Consider the following 24382-nt stretch of genomic DNA (forward strand, 5'->3'; position numbering starts at 1 on the left):
ATCAGTGATCATAAGTCAGTGGTTGCATCAATGACTACAAGTGTAATAAGAAATGCCAAGAAAGGAAGGAAAATATATTTGCTTAACAAGAGTGATAGGGCACAAATCGCAGAATATCTGAGTGACCACCATCAAACGTTCATTTCTGAGGAAGAGGATGTGGAACAAAAATGGAAAAAATTCAGAAACATCGTCCAGTACGCCTTAGATAAGTTCGTACCGACTAAGGTCCAAAGCGAGGGGAAAGATCCACCGTGGTATAACAATCATGTACGAAAGGTACTACGGAAACAAAGAAAGCTTCATCATAGGTTTAAGAGTAGTCGAATCATAGCTGATAAGGAAAAGCTGAACGAAGCGAAAAAGAGTGTAAAGAGAGCAATGAGAGAAGCATTCAACGAATTCGAACATAAAACATTGGCAAACAATCTAAACAAGAACCCTAAAAAGTTTTGGTCATATGTAAAATCGGTAAGCAGATCTAAATCCCCTATTCAGTCACTCGTTGACCACGATGGAACCGAAACAGAGGACGACCGAAGAAAGGCAGAAATACTGAATTCAGTGTTCCGAAACTGTTTCACTGCGGAAAATCGTAACACGGTCCCTGACTTCAGCCGTCGCACGGACGCCAAAATGGAAAATATTGAAATAAACGATATCGGAATTGAAAAACAACTGCTATCACTTAGTAGCGGAAAAGCATCCGGACCAGACGAGATACCCTTAAGATTCTACAGTGATTATGCTAAAGAACTTGCCCCCTTTCTATCAGCAATTTATCGTAGATCGCTGGAAGAACGTAAAGTACCTAGCGACTGGAAGAAAGCGCAGGTCGTTCCCATTTTCAAGAAGGGTCATAAATCAGATGCGAATAATTATAGGCCTATTTCGCTTACGTCAATCTGTTGTAGAATAATGGAACATGTTTTGTGTTCTCGTATTATGACGTTCTTAGATAATACAAATCTCCTTCATCATAACCAACATGGATTCCGCAAACAGAGATCATGTGAAACTCAGCTCGCCCTATTTCCCCAAGAAATTCACAGTGCTGTAGACACTGGCGAGCAGATTGATGCCGTATTCCTGGACTTCAGGAAGGCATTTGATACGGTTCCGCACTTACGTTTAGTGAAAAAAATACGAGCTTACGGAATATCGGACCAGGTTTGTGATTGGATTCAGGATTTCCTAGAAGAAAGAACACTACATGTCATTCTTAACGGTTCAAAATCTGCAGATGTAGAGGTAATTTCGGGAGTACCGCAGGGAAGCGTGATAGGACCTTTATTGTTTACAATATACATAAATGACTTAGTTGACAACATCGGTAGCTCCGTGAGGCTATTTGCAGATGACACGGTTGTCTACAAGAAAGTAGCAACATCAGAAGACTCGTACGTACTCCAGGAGGACCTGCAGAGGATTAATGCATGGTGCGACAGCTGGCAGCTTTCCCTAAACGTAGATAAATGTAATATAATGCGCATACATAGGGGCAGAAATCCATTCCAGTACGATTATGCCATAGGTGGTAAATCATTGGAAGCGGTAACGACCGTAAAATACTTAGGAGTTACTATCCGGAGCGATCTGAAGTGGAATGATCACATAAAACAAATAGTGGGAAAAGCAGGCGCCAGGTTGAGATTCATAGGAAGAATTCTAAGAAAATGTGACTCATCGACGAAAGAAGTAGCTTACAAAACGCTTGTTCGTCCGATTCTTGAGTATTGCTCATCAGTATGGGACCCTTACCAGGTTGGATTAATAGAAGAGATAGACATGATCCAGCGAAAAGCAGCGCGATTCGTCATGGGGACATTTAGTCAGCGCGAGAGCGTTACGGAGATGCTGAACAAGCTCCAGTGGCGGACACTTCAAGAAAGGCGTTACGCAATACGGAGAGGTTTATTATCGAAATTACGAGAGAGCACATTCCGGGAAGAGATGGGCAACATATTACTACCGCCCACATATATCTCGCGTAATGATCACAACGAAAAGATCCGAGAAATTAGAGCAAATACGGAGACTTACAAGCAGTCGTTCTTTCCACGCACAATTCGTGAATGGAACAGGGAAGGGGGGATCAGATAGTGGTACAATAAGTACCCTCCGCCACACACCATAAGGTGGCTCGCGGAGTATAGATGTAGATGTAGATGTAGATGTATATTGCCCATGGTTATCCCCATTATTCCTATTCTGCTGATGTTCAAAGTATCTGTCTCTATTACCATTTTGACTCGGATAGAAATCACCATTATCTCTGTTTCTGTAGTTATTACCATTGTGATCTCTATCATTTCAATTATTATGGTATACACTTCTATCTACTGCCCTATCCAGCCTGTCAACATATTGTAAAAATTGTTCAAGGCAATCCTCAGATCCATGTACTAAATCCCACTGCAGTCTCTCTGGTAATCTCCTTTTTAGTGCATCAGTCAATGTCATTTCGTCAAATGGTGTGTCAAGAGGTGTTAATTTCTTAAGTTTATTCATACAGAACTCTTTCATGGTACTGTCCCTATCCCTATAATTTGGACCATTCAGATATTCACTTTTAATTTGCCCTTGTTCAGCTTCTGACCAAAATTTATTTAAAAACTTTTTTGAAACTTTAGTATGATTCCCACTGACTGAAATTTAGATTTACCCACAACAGAGATTCACCTTCAAGACATCTTTTAACAAATTTAATCTTTTGGTCATCACTCATGCCCAATACAAAACTAACTCTGCAGTGATGTACAAAATCCACTGGATGAAAGTATCTGATGGCAAACTTTTTATAGGAATCTTGGACCACACAATATCATTGTTTGAATAAAGATTTTTGTGAATACAATTTTCTTGGACTACTCAAATTTTTTGGGCTAAAACATTTACATTAGTTACCACACTATTTTCAACATTTAAAATTTTTTGATCTAAACTACTGAAGTTCTCTTCCATTCTGTCTTCTATGGCTTTCTGCTCAACTCAGACATCATTAACATTCTTTGCTTGTTGTGCAGATTGGGTCATGAACTCATTTTCCAGGACAACAAATATTTTCTAATACAGCGACTTTTTCATTCACATTTTTTAATCCCTTGGACAACCCATTTTTCAGTTCTCAAACCTGATTACTAAGTTGGTCTATTTGGTATTGTATCTTGTCCATTTTACTATTGTTTTCAAATTGCACTTCCATTAACTAATAATTGACTGCACTAAATTTGCCATTGTTATCTGTTTTTATTTCTGTTAACTGATCATTAACTGCACTCAATTTTGTCAAAATCAACTGCATAATGTCAGTTTTAACTGTTTCTTTGCTGACTATACTTTCACATGGTTCAAACATGTCTAGGCTGGGTCCTACAGTTTTCACTTCATCACCACTGCACTTGTCTCTATTCATTTTCCTAGCAGTCACATGAATCAACAACAAAAAATTAATTTCACAAATGGTTTTTAATTATCTTTTTCTTATTGATGTCTTTCGTCATAGTTGTAAAGTCCTCTTTCAATTCATCTGGTCTGTCTTTGTTGATATTATCACTGTTGATCCAACTTTGTTGGGAAGCTATCAGGTCTTCTATCATAGAGTGATTGAAGATCATTTACATAAAAGCTCTAAATATACTTATAATTGTCCTTTTTTCTTCTGCAACAGACAAAACTTTGTTATAAGTCAACAGATCCTGGTTGAACCCCACACTTGTACTCTTACCTTCCCACACATCACTATTAAAATTCTCTGTCTCTGGACAAGTTTTGAAAGCTTCAACAGGAGTAAGACATACAAAAGAAAATCTTTTTACTTATCTTCATTTTCACTTATTGTTGTTGGCTGCAGTTGTTACATCTAGGGGTACATTTTAACAGCTGAAATTTTGATTTTGTACGTTCTCGTTGAACTGAATAACTCATAGAATGAAACTTCCTGGCAGATTAAAACTGTGTGCCTGACCGAGACTCAAACTCGGGACCTTTGCCTTTCGCGGGCAAGTGCTCTACCAACTGAGCTACCGAAGCACGACTCACGCCCAGTACTCACAGCTTTACTTCTGCCGGTACCTCGTCTCCTACCTTCCAAGGTTCGCAGGAGAGCTTCTGTGAAGTTTGGAAGGTAGGAGACGAGGTACTGGCAGAAGTAAAGCTGTGAGTACCGGGCGTGATTCGTGCTTCAGTAGCTCAGTTGGTAGAGTACTTGCCCGCGAAAGGCAAAGGTCCCGAGTTCGAGTCTCGGTCGGGCACACAGTTTTAATCTGCCAGGAAGTTTCATATCAGCGCACACTCTGCTGCAGAGTGAAAATCTCATTCTGGGAACTCATAGAATTCTTTCTGTTGCTATGAATATCTTTTTATTTTATTCCATTCTTCTGTACCTCACTGACATCACAACCTCCATTTTCATAAAACTATCAATTACATTGTTGTAGACAAAGCTAAAAAGCATGTGCACTTCCATCAGAGACATGCCCACTACTCTCACATTCCGTGGTGCTCACAATATTCGAAAGAGTTTACAAAGGGAAAGAGTTTACATATTCTTGCCAAAAGAAGAATCATCACCAAGTTATAACATTATTTTATTAATGAATCCAGAAACAAATTCAATAATTAGCATTAGATTGTGCAATTACTAATATGAATTTTAAGTATACCAGATAGCATTTACTTCCATGCAAGATGCTTTTAATAATATCCACAACAAAACACTGCCTTGGAAACTGGCAGAAAACCCAAAGGGACTCTGGTCATACATAAAGCACACCAGGGGCAAGACACAATCAATACCTTCACTGAGTGATAACAATGGTGAAGTTAATGATGACAGTGCCACTGAAGCAGCATTATCAAACACGGTTTTCTGAAACTCATTCACCAAAGAAGATGAAGTAAATATTCCTGAATTCCAATCAAGAACAACTACCAGGATGAGAAACATAGAAGCAGATATCTTTGGTGTAGCAAAGCAGCTTAAATCATGTAATAAAGGCGAGGCCTCCAGTCCAGATTGTATACCACTCAGGTTCCTTTCAGAGTACGCTGCTAAAATAGCTCCATATTTAGCAGTTATACACAACTACTCACTCACAGAAAGATCCATTCCTAAATACTGGATAATTGCTCAAGTCACACCAATACCCAAAAAGGGAAATTGGAGTAATCCACTGATTTGCAGGCCCATATCACTAACATCGATTTGCAGTAGTGTTTTGGAACATATACTGTTTTCGAACATTGTGAATTACCTTGAAGAAAACGATTGATTGACACATAGTCAGCACAGATTCAGAAAATATCATTCCTGTGAAACACAACTAGCTCTTTATACTCATGAAGTAATGAGTGCTATCAACAGGGGATGCCAAATTGATTCCATATGTTTAGATTTCCAGAAGCATTCAATACCATTCCTCACAAGTGTCTCCTAACCAAACAGCGTGCCTTTGGAATATCACCTCAGTTGTGCAACTGGATGTGTGATTTCCTGTCGGAAAGGTCACAGTTCATAGTAATAGATGGAAAGTCATTGGGTAAAATGGAAATAACATCCGGCATTCTCCAAGGAAGTGTTACAGGCCCTCTATTGTTGCTGATCTATATTAATGACATAGGATACAATCTGAGTAGCCCTCTTAGATTTTTTGCAGATGATGCTATCATTTAGCATCTTGTAAAGTCATGAGATAACCAAAATGAATTGCAAAATGATTTAGATAAGGTATCTGTATGGTGTGAAAAGAAGCAATTGACACTGAATAAAGAAAAGTATGAAGTTATTCACATGAGTACGAAAAGAAATCCACTAAATTTTGATTACGCAATAAGTCACACAAATCTGAAGGTTGTAAATTCAACTAAATACTTAGGAATTACAATTACAAATAACCTAAATTGGAACAGTCACATAAATAGTGTTGTGGGTAGAGCAAACCATAGACTGTGATTCATTGGCAGAAAATTTAGAAGGTGCAACAGGTTTACTAAAGAGACTGCTTACACCATGCTCACCCAATTCTGGAGTATTGCTGTATGGTGTGGGATCTGCATCAGGTGGAACTGATGGATGATATCAAAAAAGTTCAAAGAAGGGCAGCTCGTTTTGTACAATCATGAAATAGGGGAGATAGTGCCACAGATATGATATGTGAATTGGAGTGGCAATCATTAAAACAAAGGCGTTTTAGCTGCGACAGGATCTTCTCATGAAATTTCAATCAACAGTTTTCTCCTTCGATTGTGAAAACATTCTGTTGGTACCCACCTAAATAGGGAGAATTGATCATCATGATAAAATAAGAGAAATCAGGGCTCATACAGAAAAAATTAAGTGCTCATTTTTCCTGCATGCCGTTCAGGAGTGGAACTGTAGAGAGACAGCTGGAAGGTGGTTCATTGAATCCTCTGCCAGCCACTTTGTTGTGAATAGCAGAGTAATCACATAGATGTAGATGTTAGTTTACAGTTTTGTTGGTTGTGAGTGTGATGAGGTATCCTGCAAAACATTAATAAATACCACCTCTGAAAACTACCTAGAAAAGATAGCTTGGAAGCCCACTCATGATGGGAAGTATTAGATGTAATGGTAACAAATAGATCTGACCTCATTACGAATATTCACGTCAAAACTGATATCGGTGACCATGGGGTAGCTGTAGCAACAGTGATTACTAAAGTGCTAAGGGCAGCAAAGATATGTAGAAATACTGTATTTTAAAATGTTCAATTAAGTACATGTAGAAGCACTAGTGTTAAATGCCAGTAAGGAACCTGAAACTTATTGCTCAGGACTTGAACAAGTGGAGGAGCTACGGCTGAAGTTTAAAAGAATAGTTGACTATGTACTGGAGAGATATGTACCTAGTAGAACAATTTGTGATTGGATGGATGCCCCATGGTATATTGTCACTGTAAAGGGACTTCTAAAGAAAGAGAGACCACTGAAAAATAAGTGTAAAACAAATCATAGGGTTGTAGATAGCGAGATGCTGAATGAAACTTATTTGGCAGTCAGGTGAACAATGCATCAAACTTTCTATGACTAACATAGCAGAACATGGTTGAAAGATATTTCACATAATCCAAAGAAATTCTGGTCTTATGTAAAGGCTGTTAATGGCATCAGAGTTACTGTCCAGACTTCACAGATGAGATAGGAACTGGAATTGTTGGTAACAAAACAAAAGCAGGCATGCTTAACTCTATTTTCAAGTGTCCCTTTACAAAAGAAAACCCAGAATTACTGCCTCAGTTTAATCCTCAGACACTATAAAAGTAAATGAAACAGATACTAGTGTTGTGATGTTGAGAAACAGTTGAAATCATTAGAGCTGAACAATGCTCCAAGGCCTGATGGAATCCCTGTCAGATTCTATACTGAATCTGCAGTTGAGTTAAACCCTCTTTTACCTATAATCTACTGTAGGTTATGCAATGCTGCAATAGTTGGATGAAAGCACAAGTCACATCCATCTATGAAAAGGACAGGAAAAGCAATACACAAAACTACTGTCCAGCATCTTTGACAATGATTTGTCATAGAATCTTAGATCATATTCTGAACTCATTCTGAGATATCTCAGACAGAATGACCACCTCAATGCCAATCAGCATGGATTCTGTAAGCATCAATCATGTGCAACCCAACTCGCATTTTTCTCAAATGACATAAAGAAAACCACTGATCAAAGCAGTCAGATAGATGCAGTATTTCTCAATTTCCAAAAAGCATTTAATTCAGTACCACATATATGCTCCTTAGTGAAAGTACGATTATATGGGGTATCACACAAAATTCGTGATCAGACTGAGGATTTTTTGATGGGGAGGAGATTGCAAATTATCTCGAATGGAGAGTCATTGACAAAGGTAGAAGTAACTCTGAGTGGCCCCAAGGGAAGTGTGTTGGGACCCTTGCTGTCCATGTTGTGTATTGATGACCTCGTGAACAATATTATTAGTAACCTCAGATTTTTCACAGGTGATGCAGTTATCTATAATGAAGTACTGTCTGAAAGAACCTGCATAAATACTTGGTCATGTCTTGATAAGATTTCAAAGTGATGCATATATTGGCAACTTGCTTTAAATTTTCAGAAATGTAAAATTGTCCATTTCACAAAGTAAAAAAATTTATTATCCTTTGACTACAATATGAATCAATCACAGTTGAACTGGTCAATTCATATAACTCACTGGGTTAACAATTTTTAGGGATGTGAAATAGAACAATCACACAGGCTCAATCATAGGGAAAGCAGGTGGCAGACTGGTTCATTGCTAGAGTACTATGGAAATTCAGTCAGTGTACAAACGAGACTGCATACAAAACACTCATGTGATTCGTCCTTGAATATTGCTTAGAGTTTCATCATGAATGATCACAGGCTTGTTTGAGCCATAAGAGTGTGTCTTATCTTCAAGTATCTGCCAGTTCAGTTCTTTCAGCATCTTTGTGACACACTCTCATGCGTCAAACAAACCTGTGACCATTCATGCGACAAAGATGCTGAAAGAACTCAACTGGCAGATACTTGAAAATAAGATGCATATTATCCCTTGAAACCCTACTCCTAAAGCATTACTTCAAGTTGTGCATCTAGGAATATATTACAACTCCATAAGTATTGCTCTGATAGGGATGGCAAAGACAAGATTAGACTTATTGTAGTAGATACTGAGGTATTTAAGCAATCATTCTTCTCACAATCCATACATGAATGGAATGGAAGAAAGTCCTGAAAACTGCTAGAATGGGAGATACATTCCACCATGCACTTCACAGTGGTTTGCAGAGTATATACATATACGAAGGTGGAGATTTACATCAGTAAATTCTTTTTCAGTGATTGTGAGTCATGGTGTGGTCCGTATTGGTATGGCCATTGGGTCAAGATGAGTTTTGATTGGTGAATGGCAGATTTGTTGTGTGGCAGTCTTCACTGGCGTGGAGTCTCACAAGGCGATGTTAAAGGCTGCATGCATGTTTGCAGGACACGAAATGAAGCAAGTGAGCTGCCATGTTCAATGGTTGGGTGGCTGTGTGTGTCACAGTTGACTCGGTGATGGAGAGAAAATATGGGGAAGTGTTTCTGTGACTGCATAGAGAGAGAGAGAAGTGTTTCTGTGACTGCATAGAGAGAGAGAGAAGTTATTTGTGGCTCAGTAAGGAGTGCAGGGTTTGGTGGTCAGTGGAAGTAATTGATTCTGAATCCCTGAAGAAGACAGGAAGGCACCATGGAGGTTCCCTTCAGGAAGTAAGCGGACACATTGACATTTTGTGTGGCGAATTGGGAGGTGTCATTGCTGTTCCTTGGATGGAGACATGGCCAAGTATTGAGTCCCACTTTAATTTTACTGAAGGCTACAAAAACTTGGAAATCCACCATAGCTGGTCGGGATGGCCAAGCGGTTCTAGGCACTACAGTCTGGAACCGCGTGACTGCTACAGTTGCAGGTTCGAATCCTGCCTTGGGCATGGATGTGTGTGATGTCCTAGGTTGGTTAGGTTTAAGTAGTTCTAAGTTCTAGGGGACTGATGACCTCAGCAGCCATGTCTCATAGTGCTCACCGCCATTAGAACCATTGTGAACCACATCCACCATAAATGTGGTGGAGGCAGTGCAGATTTATTTAATTTGGTGAGCTCTTACCTTTTGCTGGGTAGTGCGAGCAATTACCTTTCGCTTGTTAGATGCAAAATAGTGAACTTGGTCTGCAAATATAAAACTGATACTCACTGCCATCCTGGTTTTCAGTGGTCAGTATTGTATTTGGTAATTTTATGTTGTACATTCTCTCAATATATTGTCTGGTATAATGTGAACCTCACATTCATATCAGTTAAGTCAGAGTACAAAGTTGCAGGCACGCTTTTTTTAAAAATATAATTATGTTTGGAAGTTGTTCCAGTGGACTAGAGCCTATGAATTGAACTGGTACACAGTGGATTTTCTGACAGTTGTATGGCACATACTAGTTGTCATCGTCAAGTTTATATACTTGTGAATTATCATGCCATTAAGGTGTTGTCAAATGATTGTTCAATTCGAAGGTTGCTCCAGTATAACAGTCTGTGTTACTGGAATTATGATCACAGTCAAATTGTGTGTCTTAAATTACTGTGCCATTATGGAGACCTTAAGTGAAAATATTTAATCTTGGGGCTCCTTCACCTTGTTTATTAATAGGAAAATTTACTGTGTGTTTTTTGATTAAAAATTGAAACCAAGCAGGGGTCATTTTAGTTCATCTGTTTAATTTATATTTTAGTGCTTAGAGGGCTTTTGTGTGTTTTAGGAAACCGTACCATATTCTGTGGTTTTTACTATTGAGCTAATGGTATGCAGGGTCACAGCTAGTCAGTGGTTGTGATGATTCGCAATCTATCCACGCCTTCATGTGTTAATGTGGTGCCTGCCTGGGCATGTGACACTGATTTTTAATTCCCAGTTTTATTTAAAGTTGTGTCCTTTGGAAGGCATTTGTATATGACTGTATTACAGCATTCATCTTTTGAAAGCTTATACAAGAAATTTTTAAGAACTTTATTCTATTTAAATCAGTTTAATTTTCATTCTGTCTTTCTTTTCCTTATAAATTGGAATTTTTAATTTTTTTGTTTAAAACATGTTAAAGGTAAACAAGGTTGTAGTTAATTATTGTTCACAGCTTCTCAGGAAATGCCAAAAGGTGGTCCAAAGCATGTTGTTTAATGTGCAATAAATATTTAATTTATGGTAGTTACATGTTAGTTAATAGCAGCATCTTTCCTAATCCACATGCATAGCTCTACAAACCATGGCCAACAAATAATTATATTATTTTACTTATGGGAAGATTTGAGCATATCAGATATCTTTAATCTCTTTTAAATCTATAATCTGTTTCCTAACTAAGTCACACTGCTTAATAATTTCAGAATGTAACTCACCTGTGAAAATCGAAATTTCAGTTGCTTTTTTTTTTTTTTTTTGTATTTTATTATTAATTTCTAGTTTTTCCTGACTTGAGCCAATAATGTGTTGACCTATTCTGATCTAACTGGACATTTGTTTCAGCAATAGCCTTCTCATCCCAAACACTCTGGGTGCCTATTTGTACATTTAAAACCAATTTTCCCGCCATTTTATCATTTGTCTTATCTAGATTGGCATTTAAATCAGCACTTCAGTCATATATTTTTGTATTTAACTTTCTTATATCTGCTTTTAAGTCAGCATTAGTGCTATGTGAAACTTTAAGATCTTTCAAATGCTCTTTCATTCTCCGAGTCAGCACTAGCATACAAGTAAGCAATAATAAGTATTCAATTACTCTTCTCCAATAAACACTGTTAAAAACAAAATTTTCTGAAATCAAAATCTACTTCCACTACAACTATCATACAGTCCCACTCAACAAAAAAATAAATAAAATTTAACTTGCCTTCAGTACAGCTTACTGAAGTTGCTGTATCAAGATGCCGATGACAAGTCTGGTCACTGCACTCAGTGAGACTGGATTTTTGCAGGCTGATAAGCAACTGCCATTGATACTGCTAGATGCTACATCATTTCTGGGAGTGCGATGAATACAGTCATCACCCTTAGTAGTTGTTGGCCAGCTATTTTCCATCTTGTGGACTTAATAATCTTGTGTGAAGTACCTTTCACCAATAACTTTGATTGTTACTTATTAACAAAATTATTTATTCTTAAATGTTTGACTTTCCACATATGATTTATCTACACACTTCTTCTTAACGTTCTGCTGTTTACCTAGTTATCATTGATAACTTCCCAAAACCTTTAATTAATATTTCAACTTCTTCTTAATTATCCCAGCTTCCAGTTATTGTTAACATTCTTTATCAATTTGATACAGTTCAATCATGAATGTTCCAGGTATAATTATCAGGGCACAAAAACGTAATGTTCCCTTACATTCCTTGCCTTCAATAAGATTATTTTTTGCTTTATTGATTTGCATAATAGCTGTAATTATATCTTGACCTGACTTCATTTCTCCTCAGACTTGAATAATGCCTGAAGTAATAACATAGCATTAAATAAATAAAGTAATAACATTACATTAAATTAAATGAAATAAAAAAAGAGTTTCTTCAAAAACATTATCTGTATATTTTCCCATAACCATACATTAAATTCTTATACAAGAAATTTCTCAATACAGAAATAATCACATATCTATATCTCTCTAGGCCTGACAAATGAGTGAAATGAATCAAATTTTACAATCTTTTGTATCTTTGTTTATCATTTCCAGCAATATTATGCACTAGATACAATGATGTGTTGAATGTGCACAAATGACCATGCAGATACATCTCATGGAATTACTGCAAGACACATGGTATCCCTCAGTGTACTTGTCACATGCAAAATTACAGAAGAAAATTGCATGAGACATGAGCTCTTATTCATAAATGAAAGTGGCTTATATAAACTTGCTGCAGTTAAAACTCAATAAAATATAAACAATTCAGATGGGTGGTGTAAATCAGATAGTTCACTTTTTGTTCCTTGATGTCCTGGAATTCTTCACAAGAACAAAATTTGGATGTAAAACCATTTCAGTGGGCTAAATGAACTGAGTTAAAGGTATGCCTTTATACTTTTCACAACATTTTGTTATTCATAGTGTCTCGGGTGGTCTGTCGCAAACATCAGATCAGCAAATAACAAAATTTGAGTTTTTAATCTATTGAGTGTGCTAAATGATTTGAGTAAAAGATACACCTTTATACTTTTCATAACATTTTATTACTCAAAGCAACATAGGTGGTCCATCACAAACATCAGACACAACTCCCAAACCAATATACATTTTCAAACAATTACTTGATTGTTAGTATTGTAATTTTTAGAGATTAAAATTGAAAATAATAAACTCAAGTAAATTTGACACACATACAGAAGTGTTACAATTGCTCTTATTTGTTTCATGCATAAAATTTGGCCAGAAATCAATATTATCACTTGGATTTACATGGAATAAGCAGAACAAACAATGGTTTTAATAACTTCATTAATTACTCAGTGACGAAATTAAGTGCAATGTTCCTACCATATTTTATATATTCTTATGGTTAAAGCCTTTTATCAGTATTAGTATAGTTCCATCCTTTACACAGAAAGTATCCTTCAATAATTTGTTTAGATGTATTTGGTTCCATTATTTCTCAAAGTTTCATAATTTATTTATGTACATAAATTATGCAGATGAATAATAGCAGTACATATGTTAATCCTATGTTCTTTTTGTCTGACAAACAAAAATGAGTACCATGGTACACTATATGCTAACTGGAACAGACTGTGATAATTTCAAATGTTCCTACCAATTGACTGAGTTCTATAGGTTTGATATGTTGGTATTTCATAATCATTTACATATTATGTTAATCACAAAGTAGAGATTACTGGTTCTGACATTATAGCTGTTTGGTTAATTGAAATCTGGGTGATCACTTGGTCTTAGTAAACTGTGAGTTGTGGTACTGGACTGTGTGTGTGTATTTCTTTCTATTTTTAATTGCAATTTTGTTTTTTTTATCTTATTGCCTTTTATAGATAGCACACTCTTTTTACATACTCTAAGCATGTAAAGGAGATATTTTAATTTCTTGATATTAATTCCATGAAATCAAAAACATAACATACTTTGTGCTCAACTTGTTTTATCACTGTATTAATTTTACAGGATGAGGTGATGAATTGGTGGCCCAATGGCATGGGTGAACAGTATCAATATCGGACATATGCTGAATGTATGGATGAGGATGGATTATACACCATAGAAAAATATATTGGCTATAGGAGAATTAATATAGTTCAAGTACCTGTGGCAGAAGATGCAGAGAAAGGTCAGTAAAAATTTCAACAAGTAAACTGATGACCAAAACAAGTAAATATCTAGTTCTTACTGTAAAATTTCTATTTGAATGTGCTATCATCCGATTCTGACTAACATGCCATTTCCGTTGATTCTTTAACATGCTAACACATGTTCATGTGTTATAGGCTCACAGTAAAATGGGAGGCTAATTATTCAGTAGCACACAGCAGTTTATATTACATGGTCATTAGCAGTCAAAGACTTCTCTGAAACAATTCAGGGAACCACATGTTAAGAAAATGTTTTTATTTAGTGTAAAAATTCTAAAGTTTAAAAAAAGTATTAGAAGTTTAGTGTAAGCAAGATACAAGTGCCAAGGTTCTGACAACTTCAAATTGTATAGCTTTAACATTGCAGCAGAAGGAAGCTGGATGCAGCAGATCATTAATAAGAATCTCACAAACTGGTCAAGATCTGACTTGACTAGAAACAGTACAGGTTATTTTACTTTTTAGCAGTTAGGGAAGTTCTGTATGTCAACAGTTGCAGGATCAGGGTGCCAACTGATAAGTTTGTGCTGTCCCATCCTAAAACTTGCCCATTAGTTGATTGGGATCATACAACAATCTGGTCAATAATATAATACTGGAATGACCTGGGTAAGCACAAATATTTGTTTTATTGAGCTTCAGCAGCAGCAGGGACAACTCTAAATGTACAAGATTAGATTATATTAGATTAGTACTAGATCCATAGATCACAAATACGACACTTTGTAATGATGTAGAATGTGTCAGGTTAATAACAGGTGTCTATCCAAGACATTACATTACACAAAATATTACATGACACTTAATATTTTTAATTTTTTTTCCTTTTCTTTTTTGATGGGAGGTGGGGAAATTACCCACTTACTATATCCAAAAATTCATCTAATGATACATGAACAAACCCATCAGATGAGTCAACTAGACATTAGCAATTTTGAGTGGGCCTCTCATCAGTTTTGTACCAGTTGCTGATGTTGTTGAGGTACTCAAGGATGGTCAAAATGTTAATGGGAGGAGCAAAATAGATTATTTGTTATTATCATTTTTATTTTATTATGAATTCCATTGATTTTATTAGCATATAGTTGCTAGAATGTGGAGTAAGTCAATGTTCTTATAATATTTACAGATACAAATACATTTTAAAAATTTTATAATAATGAACACAGAAGAGCACAATATGGTAGACTCATGATAGTGTTCATATCAGTTAATGGCACACCATAATACATAAAAATAAATGAAGCACATAATACAACAAGACATCAGAATTAGCCCACTGCCTGACAAAAAAAGTGAAGTACCCAGAAGGATTGGAGGAAACGGAACTTAACTTCTTGGGTTGAGAGGTGATGTGATGTAATTTCCGTGATTACAAAATTAAGTCAGATTTAGAAGGAACTGGACAATATCAGTATGATGTAACACACTGTGTCCTGTATGCATCTAGTTGGGAAAAAGTCATAAAGCCATTGTGTCCTCTCCGGGTATGAGATAGCCCAAAAATTCTGTAATTGGTCCTTGATATCATCAATAGTGGCACTTTGACAGACCTCATCCTACACATGTTCTACAATGTACAGATTTTTTCTGGATACAGGAATACCTAACATCACACAGGCAGTTTACAGAGATGTGTGGGCAAGCATTGTCCTGCTGAAAAATGGTACCACAATATTATCATAAGAGAGGTAACACATGAGAACACAGGATGTCCATGACATACCATTGTGCTGTCAGAGTTCTCTCAGTCACTATCAGCCATGACCTGAAGTCACACCCCATGGGTGCTCATGTCATGACACATAGAGTAACAGTGCTGTGTTCTCCAAGCCTTTGGAAGAATGTGACATTTTTCCCCATTTGCCACTGCACCCATCAATAATGGTCATCTTGGGTAGTGCAGAACAATGATTCATCGCTGAACATAATTTGATGCCATTCATTGGCAGTTATGCTTTGCAGTCATGGCTTCACTCTAAATGCAGCTGTTTGTGAGTTTGTGAACTGGTGTTAATGGCAACCTACACATGGGATGGTAATTCCTTAGCCAGGCTTCTGACTAGCCTCTGAACAGTTGTGCAAGATAGCATAGAATGTCACAGGGTGTTCATTATTTGTTCTTGGATGGCAGGCCCAGATCTGAAGGGTCATGAGCTGCTTGGTGTATAATACAACAACGCTTCTTTGCAGTGGTCAGATGTGATTGCCCAGAAACTTAATAATGAGTATGCCTGTCCTCATGTTCCGATGCAGTGCATCACTGGGCCACTGTCACACTTAAATGACTCACAGATCTGGATAATGATCAATTTTACCAGCCAAACAAATGGAGACTCAAAATGAGGCCCCTTTCAATTTCTGTCAGGTGCTGATAATGCTATCTCATGTGAGTATGCAGCATCTCTGTGCCCTACACAGTGATCAATCAACATCTGACATTGTTTGCACCCCTTATTTACTCTTCCTGGTCTTGTAACAATGTTAAACATGAGCAACATCAATGTACTTCTGTGACTATTCTGCCTGGCACTGAGAACTGCAACTTTAATCATTGATATATCTTTCAATGGTGTATACATATACAAAGTTACATTGAGATATGATCAATATTTCTGTGTTCAAATCTTTATTGTTGGCCAGTCTATTTAGCACACACTATGAAACATTCCTATCAGTAATTTCTTAACACTATAAAACTAATATTATATCTTTTATAACAAAAAAGAATCCAAATTGATGCTCGAACTAATGACATATTCCAGTTATACAGTAAACTTACATACAAACACTATTATTTTTGCTACAAATTATTGAGTGGAATGAGTTTTGTGGCTGAGAGTATTTCAATTTGCTCTTGTATTTTGGTGCTTTGGGATCAAGACTTTCGGTTTCAATAGGTACACTATTTAACACTTTCATGTCTGAATAATTTAGTAATTTCCACACAAGGGTGAAGTATGCCTGGTTATGATGGTAGTCTTGTTTTGACCTTGTATCATGCCATTATATGCACTATTACTTTTTAAAAGGCAATGGTTTTTATTACCGAAATTTACAAGGGAGAAGAGGAGTCATTGTAAAAATTTGCAGTTTCCGTTATAACCAGGAATAACACAATAACTATGTCTATGGTTTATTTACATAACACTGATACAAATAGTTCTGTTACCAAGTGCCAAGTTGTAGATGAACACTTTATGGAAAATTATGTTAATTTATGGTAGTTATACCAATGTCCAGGAAGTGCAAGTGGAAGGCAGTATTCTGGTGGAATCACAAGTTCTTTGATATACTATGCCTAATGAACCTTGAAGTCCAAGTTGCAGTATGGCATTCAGATTACAAAGTCCTGAGCACAGCCCAGTCCAAATTGAACAGCAGGTCCACCATAGTCCTCCTGAGTTGTGGAGTAGAACATAGCACAATGAGAACTGACTTCTAGGTGTCCATAGTGGCGTTAGATAAAGTTCTACAGTTAATGAAGCTGTAGGATGGGGTTGATTTATTTTCTGGGTGGCCAATCGCTGAGTGGTGTGGGTGGCCAATCACTGTGGGTTGGGATGCATGCACAAGGTGGCCTGCGATGTTAGCAGTGGGCAGCACACGGAGCAGGAGCAGTCAGTGGCGTGTCTTTATCTTAATCCAGAATTACTCGTGGTTGGTGAGTGGGTGACATCTCATAGTTGGGGAAAGGCAGCCTCTGGAGTTGGGCAACATCTGGGGTAAGTTGCTCTTGTTGGGGTGTGATGTTGGTTAGCTGGCTGTGGGCAAAAGGCATGAATAAGTCTCATGTTACACTGACTGAGGACGACGTTGACTAGCATGTCACAGAACCACTCAGTCTGGAAGCTGCATCCAGAAAACAATCCAGCCCTGGTGTTGGATGATTGTTCCTGGAATCCAGGCTGGTTGCTGGCCAGATCCTTTCACCCACACCAGGGTCCTAGGGCAGAATTTGGAAGCAGGCAATGGTGGTGCTGGCCATGGCATCGGTATGAGCAGGCTCAAGAGAGTCTTGGGCTGCTGTCCATGGAAAATTTCCACAGGACTTTTGTCTCCAATGGATGTGGACTTGCAACTGCTCAGAAAAAAAGTTAGTGATGGATCAGTTGAGTGATCCAGGAGGTATTTCTTCACTTGAGGTTTTGGAAGTTCTGGCCATCCTCTCGGCTTTTCCATTAGATTGCGGATGTAAGGGGGTGTTGGAATGTGGCGAATGTGATTCTGGGCACAGAAATCATTGAATGGAATTGTGGACCATTGTCAGTTATGAGCATTTTCAACAGGCCTTCAGTCGCAACAATTTTTTCTAAGGCCGTGATGGTGTGAGTGGTTGATGTGGCACTACTGCAGACAATGTATTGAAATCAGGTGTAAGAATCAACCACTATTAAGAATGTGATGCTTAACTCTGCCCCAGCATAATCAATGTGTACCTGCTCCCACAGGGGGGCACATGGTGGGAAAAGTGAATTTTGTGGGGCTGCCTGCTGGCTTTGACAGGGTGGACATGTTTGGGTGAGTTATTCAATTCCCTGGTTCATGCCCAGCCAGTAAGGGAACCTTTGAGCCAGGAGTTTAGTTTGGGATACCCACAGTGACCTTGGTGCCATAGTTGCCGATTGTGCCAATATAAACAACAAGGAATGACTACTTGTGGATGTCTCTCATCAGAAATGAACAGAATTACTCTGTTGATTAACATGAGCTGATGGTGGGCATTAAAGAACTGATGGAATGCCACTGGAAGCCTTGAGAGATTGTTGTTTAGGCCACACATGAAGTATGTAACTCTGGACTTGTCAGAGTATCTCATTGTTACTGGATGCATCTGTGACCCTGGAGCTGATAATGGGAAAAGAATCTATGGTGGCTTCTGCTTCTTCATTAATTAGAAAACACAGAATTTCTTTTCTGTTGAACTCTGGATCAGGTCCCCATGGTAGGCGGGAGAGGGCATCTGCATTGGCATGCCAAGTCATGTTGCGAAAGTGAATCTCATACTGGTAGCTCACCAAACATAAAGCCCAGTGTGGTGAGCAGTGCTGTCTGTAATCTTTGCTGCTCGGTTCAATAAGGAGATCAGTGGCTTATGGTCTGTGATGAGGTGAAATTTGGCGCCATAAACAAAAACTGGGAATGTCTTTAATGCAAAGGCAATGGTCAGCTCTTCTGTTTCTATCTTGGAATACCTGCGTTGGGTGTCAGTCGATGTTTTTGATCCATAGGCCACAAGGTGCTCAGAGCCTTCTGCCTCCCTGTGTGCCAGGACAGCTCCGATGCCTGTAGCAGATGATCTTTGTTGGATCAAAACATGTGAGACATGGGGCCATCAACAACTGGGCTTTCAATCTGTGGAAGGTGCACTCACAAGCTAGTGTCCACTGTAAAGTCACCCTTTTTTTGCATAACTGGGGCAAGGGGCAGTTTTTGTTACTGCTGTGGGTAAGAACTTTCAGTAATATGAAATCTTCCCCAGAAAGGAATGAAGTTGCTTAAGCACTGTTGGTCAGGGGAATTTGATTATGGCTTCAACTTGTTTATCCCGAGAATGAATGCCTAACCTGGAAATTATGTGGCCAAGATACTCAATTTCAGACTGAAAAAAATAATATTTTTCTTTTCTGCATTTTAGGCTGGCCTCCCTTAAGAAGATGAATAAAGGTTTCAGATTGCAAAGGTGTTCCTCTGTGGCTCACTGTGTTACAATTATGTCATCTAAATAGTTAATTCATCCATGCACTTTGAATACTAATTGCTCCAAAAACTGTTGAAAAATGATGGGGGCACTTGCTATACCAAACATTAGGCATTTCAAATAATAAATTGTGTGTGGCATGTTAAGTGTAAGAAACTTTTGAGGTTCTGCATCAAGGGGAAGTTGGAGATTTGCATTCACTAGGTCTGTCTTAGAGAAGAAGTTCCCATCTTTTAATTTTGACAGTAATTCTTCCAGCTTCAGAATAGGATATGTCTCAATCTCTGATTAGATGTTGACAGTTACTTTATAATCACCACCCAGGCAGATCTCCCCCAATGGTGTTCACACTATAACTAATGGGGTAGCCCATTGACTAGAAGGAATAGGTTCTAGAACTCCAATTGCAGTTAGGTGATCCAATTCTTTCTTTGCTTGGTCTCTGGGAGTAAAGGAATGGCATGAGCTTGAAAGTACCAAGGCTGTCATTATGTTTCAGTGCAATGTGTGCCTCAAAATCCTTTTGGGGTGCCCAGTTCTGGGGTGAACAGGTCCTTATAATCCTGGCAAATTGTCTCTAGGTCTGAGTACAGAACATCTTATGATATCAAATTACAGAATCGTCCATGGAAAATCCAAATTTCTGTGAAGAGTCAAGTCCAAACAAGTTCTCAGCAGAATCAATGTTAACGACTAATAAGATAATGTGGCAGGTGACATTGTGATATGTTGTTGGCAGTTTGACTTGACCACATACTGGGATGGTATGTTTATTATACGCCATTAAACATCTCTTTGTTTCTTGCAAGGGAGGAGCTTCAAGTATCAAATAGGTACCATAATTCAGAATACTCATGGCTGCGCCTGTGTCTACCTGTAATTTAACTGGTTTCTCTGCTATTTGCACTTCTACAAAAAGCTTATTGGAGGTCTCTTGATGGTCTATAGCACCTACCAGATTAACATCCATCTGTTAGGCAGGAGGCTGTCATGCCTGACAGGGCTCACAACATACAGAAGCTAAATGGCCATTGGCAAAAGAGTTTTGGCAACAGGCCCATCTGTCAGGGCAGCCTCCACATTGATATTTTTTTAAATAATCTAGAAATGACAGCAGTCATTTTGGTACCCAAGACTGGTTTGATTGTCAGTGGAGGATGTTTTTGTTTAATGGGATGGTGTCCCCCTTTACTGTTGCTACATCCAAATCACCATGAGTGTGGCCATTGGCTGCTGGCTCAGATGTGTTACATTAATGACTGCTATGTTGATCCATGACTCCAGTTTCTTGGCTGCTCCTTGGGTCTCTTTGAAGCTTTATGCTAAGTCCAAAACTTTGTCTAATACGGGTCTTCGAGTTGAAGTACCTTTTGCTGGAAATCTCTGTCTGGAGTACCCCATATGATCATGTCCTGAATCATTTCTTCTGCATAGGACTCCTTACTTTTAGTGGTAACAAAATGATATTTTCACCATAAAGGTTACAACTCTGTGGCCCATTCTCAATGAGTCTGGTATGGCTGTTTAGTGCTACTACCTTGGAGGAAATAACATGGGTATGACACTGGTAATATTTAGTCAGCAATGAATGAATATTTGAAAAGGTGAGGTCTAAATGCTTAGATAAGGTTCCAATTTGCACGGTAGCTGGCAAATCTCAGGTTTTGACCAAGATAAAAACAAAGATTTTGTGATGTTGGCATCAGTTACCTTGATGCATGGATATTCTCCAGTAATATTGATTCATAGGCTTCCCAATTCTCTAGAGCCTCACTGAAGGAAGGAAAAGCCAGCCTTGCTCTGTTGCTTGCATCTGCAGTAAGCTTTGAAGAAGTGGTTGGAGAATTTTCAGTAGCAGCTTTTCGTCCTGCTGGTGAATAAGTAGCATGAGTAAAGCTTCCTGTGTAGATGGTTGCTGTCTCATCTCCATTTTTATTGTGTTATAACCAGGAATAACACAATAAATATTTCACCGTTCTATGGTTTACTCACACAACACTGATACAAATAATTCTGTTACCAAGTGCCAAGTTGTAGATGAACTCTTTATGCAAAATTATATAAATTGATGGTGTATGGTAGCTATCTCTGTCAACAATATAGGAGCAGTGCTGTGCAGTGGATAGCATTTAGGGTTGGCATGCAGGAGGTCGAGGGTTCGATTCTGGGTCAAGGCCTATTTGTTTTTACTTCCCAATTTCATTCTCCCATGTAACACTGTAGTTTACACCTTTTCTTAAACCACACATGTTCAACATTTACACAGTACAGTGTTCTGTAACAGTGAACATAACAAAAATGTGGCCAGACAAGTCAGAAATAGACAGTTGAAACAAATGAACTGTCATATGGCAGAATAACAACAAAAACAATATCAATTTTGAGATGCTAAGGATGATTGCACAGTTGTATGCTAGTCATTTATACTACATGCATTACACCTGCTCAGATGTAACACATTAGCAACCAGTGACAATAATAATTTCCATATTAATGACCACATGACATTGTCCTCAGAGCAGGTGGTCAAAGTGACCACATCCAAATATTGTGCGACCTGCTGGATCATACAGCTCTGGACTCTTCACAACATGGCTGTAACCACAAACACAACAGTAGCATGAGCATGTGCTACCAGTTCTTCCACCTGTGTCAACTGAGTAGAATACACATGCTCCTTCAACTGTACCCACTGGAAGAAATCCAGAGATTTAGGTCAGGTGAATGCAGAGGCCATAAAACTTGACCTCCCCATCTGAGCCATTTCTCTGGAAATGTTCAAGCTGTTGTACATTAATTGCAAAGTATGAAGGTGCACCTTTGTATTGGAACCATAATCTCCATGAGACACAAAATGGGACATTTTCCAGTGTATCAGGCAAATAGTTTGAGAGGAATACATGATACCTTCATGCAGTCAGCTGGGCAGGCAACAAGTAAGGACTCAAACTCCTGTCTCCCAATATTCTGGCCCAGATGTTGACACCAAAGTGAATTGATATCCATGGTTGGACATGACACTAATGGTGGGCATCATGTTTATTGAAGACACCCTCATGAGTGAATGCTGTTTCATCTGACGATATTATAGTGTTTATGAAGCTGTCATTGGATTCCCGTTGTTGTTGGAACTATTCACAGAATTGTATCTGCAGGCAGCAATCTGCAGGATGCAATTGTTGTGTTAAAGAATAATGATAGGTGTTCAAGCCAAGCTCATGCAACATCTCAACAATCATGCATTGCGAAGTGTGCAGCTGCATTGCTACACTACATGTACTCTACTGGAGTTCTTGCTGACCTCCTGAACAGTATTCTCAGTAGCTGGAGTTCGATGAGTCTGTTGATGACCTCTGTCATGCAGTGCTGGAAGGAGAGAATCTGTTTCCCAAAGATAAAGCTCCAGAGAATGAAACGCAATTTTACCTAGATGACACTGACAAGACACCTAGCAGCATATTTATGAGTAGTAACACCAGTTTGGACAAGAAGAGAATAGAAGCTTTCGAAATGTGGTGCTACAGAAGAATGCTGATGATTAGATGGGTAGCTCACATAACTAATGAGGAGGTATTGAATAGAATTGGGGAGAAGAGGAGTTTGTGGCACAACTTGACAAAAAGAAGGGACCAGTTGGTAGGACATGTTTTGAGGCATCAAGGGATCACAAATTTAGCATTGGAGGGCAGCGTGGAGGGTAAAAATCATAGAGGGAGACCAAGAGATGAATACACTAAGCAGATTCAGAAGGATGTAGGTTGCAGTAAGTACTGGGAGATGAAGAAGCTTGCACAGGATAGAGTAGCATGGAGAGCTGCTTCAAACCAGTCTCAGGACTGAAGACCACAACAACAACAACAACAACAACAACAACAGCCCAATTATCAGGTATACTGAGGATCAGAAGCATATCTACATATCCATTTTTGTGTATGCCATATGTCTGCAAATGCTGTTTTGGAATAAAACAAGAAGAAAATACAGTAAGGGTGTGCCAGCAACTAATCCCTGTCTGGTGAACAGCATATGCAGTATAAACATGTCATTAGTCACAGCGGGCTGTGAACTGATAGCTGAAGATATAAGAGGGAACTCTTTCTCCCATGGTAAAATTTCTATTTTTTTATATGTGGGAGTAAGTCTTTGTTGAATACAACATTGAAACAGAGTGTTTTAACCCTGTAACTGTGGGTGATTTTCCAATTTTTCCATACAAAATCATGGGGCATTTTTATTCAATAATGAGAATAGCTATAAGAATAGAATTATAGGAAGGTAACATGAAAAATGAAAACTTACTTTAGAGTTGATTTTTAATTAATTTCTAATGTAAATAACGTGGGAAACCTGAAAATTGCATTCAATGTTACAAAAGCCGAATAAACTTTCTAATAATTTTACTGAATGTTGTAGGCTATATCTTAAAGCAAGATTCCACACAGAAGCTCAGAAATAGGACTACAAAACTGCTGCTATGAGAAGGTGTAGTTGTAAGCATCTGAAAGAGACAGGAGAATATCTAAAATGTGACTTATGCTATTTTTGATGGGAAAATAGTGACCTCTGATGTTCCAGAGCAACTGAAAAAGATTTGATGAAAAAACAGCAGCCTACAATGTTCCAGAGCTACAGAAAAGAATTGAAAAGGAAAATCAAAACTTCTGACATGCAAACTGAGCAGAAATTACGTCCAACATGACAATCACAGGCCTCACAAATTTGTTCGGACATTGCTGAACCCACATGTCTTCATTGCCCACAGATGGAGGGTTAAAGGGGATGAGGC

The 24382-nt window shown here is 38.2% G+C and overlaps 1 protein-coding gene across 1 annotated transcript in view; it reads left to right on the top strand.

Annotated features, from left to right (window-relative positions):
• LOC126481767 (beta-mannosidase-like) overlaps positions 1-24382 on the top strand; it is a 279943-nt gene that overhangs the window by 131804 nt on the left and 123757 nt on the right. The window contains exon 6 of the mRNA XM_050105721.1: positions 13711-13873. Coding sequence (XP_049961678.1) covers positions 13711-13873 — 163 coding nt within the window. The remainder of the gene's footprint in view (positions 1-13710; positions 13874-24382) is intronic.

Source organism: Schistocerca serialis, chromosome 5 (genome assembly GCF_023864345.2).
Source record: "Schistocerca serialis cubense isolate TAMUIC-IGC-003099 chromosome 5, iqSchSeri2.2, whole genome shotgun sequence".
NCBI classification, from domain to species: Eukaryota; Metazoa; Arthropoda; class Insecta; order Orthoptera; family Acrididae; genus Schistocerca; species Schistocerca serialis.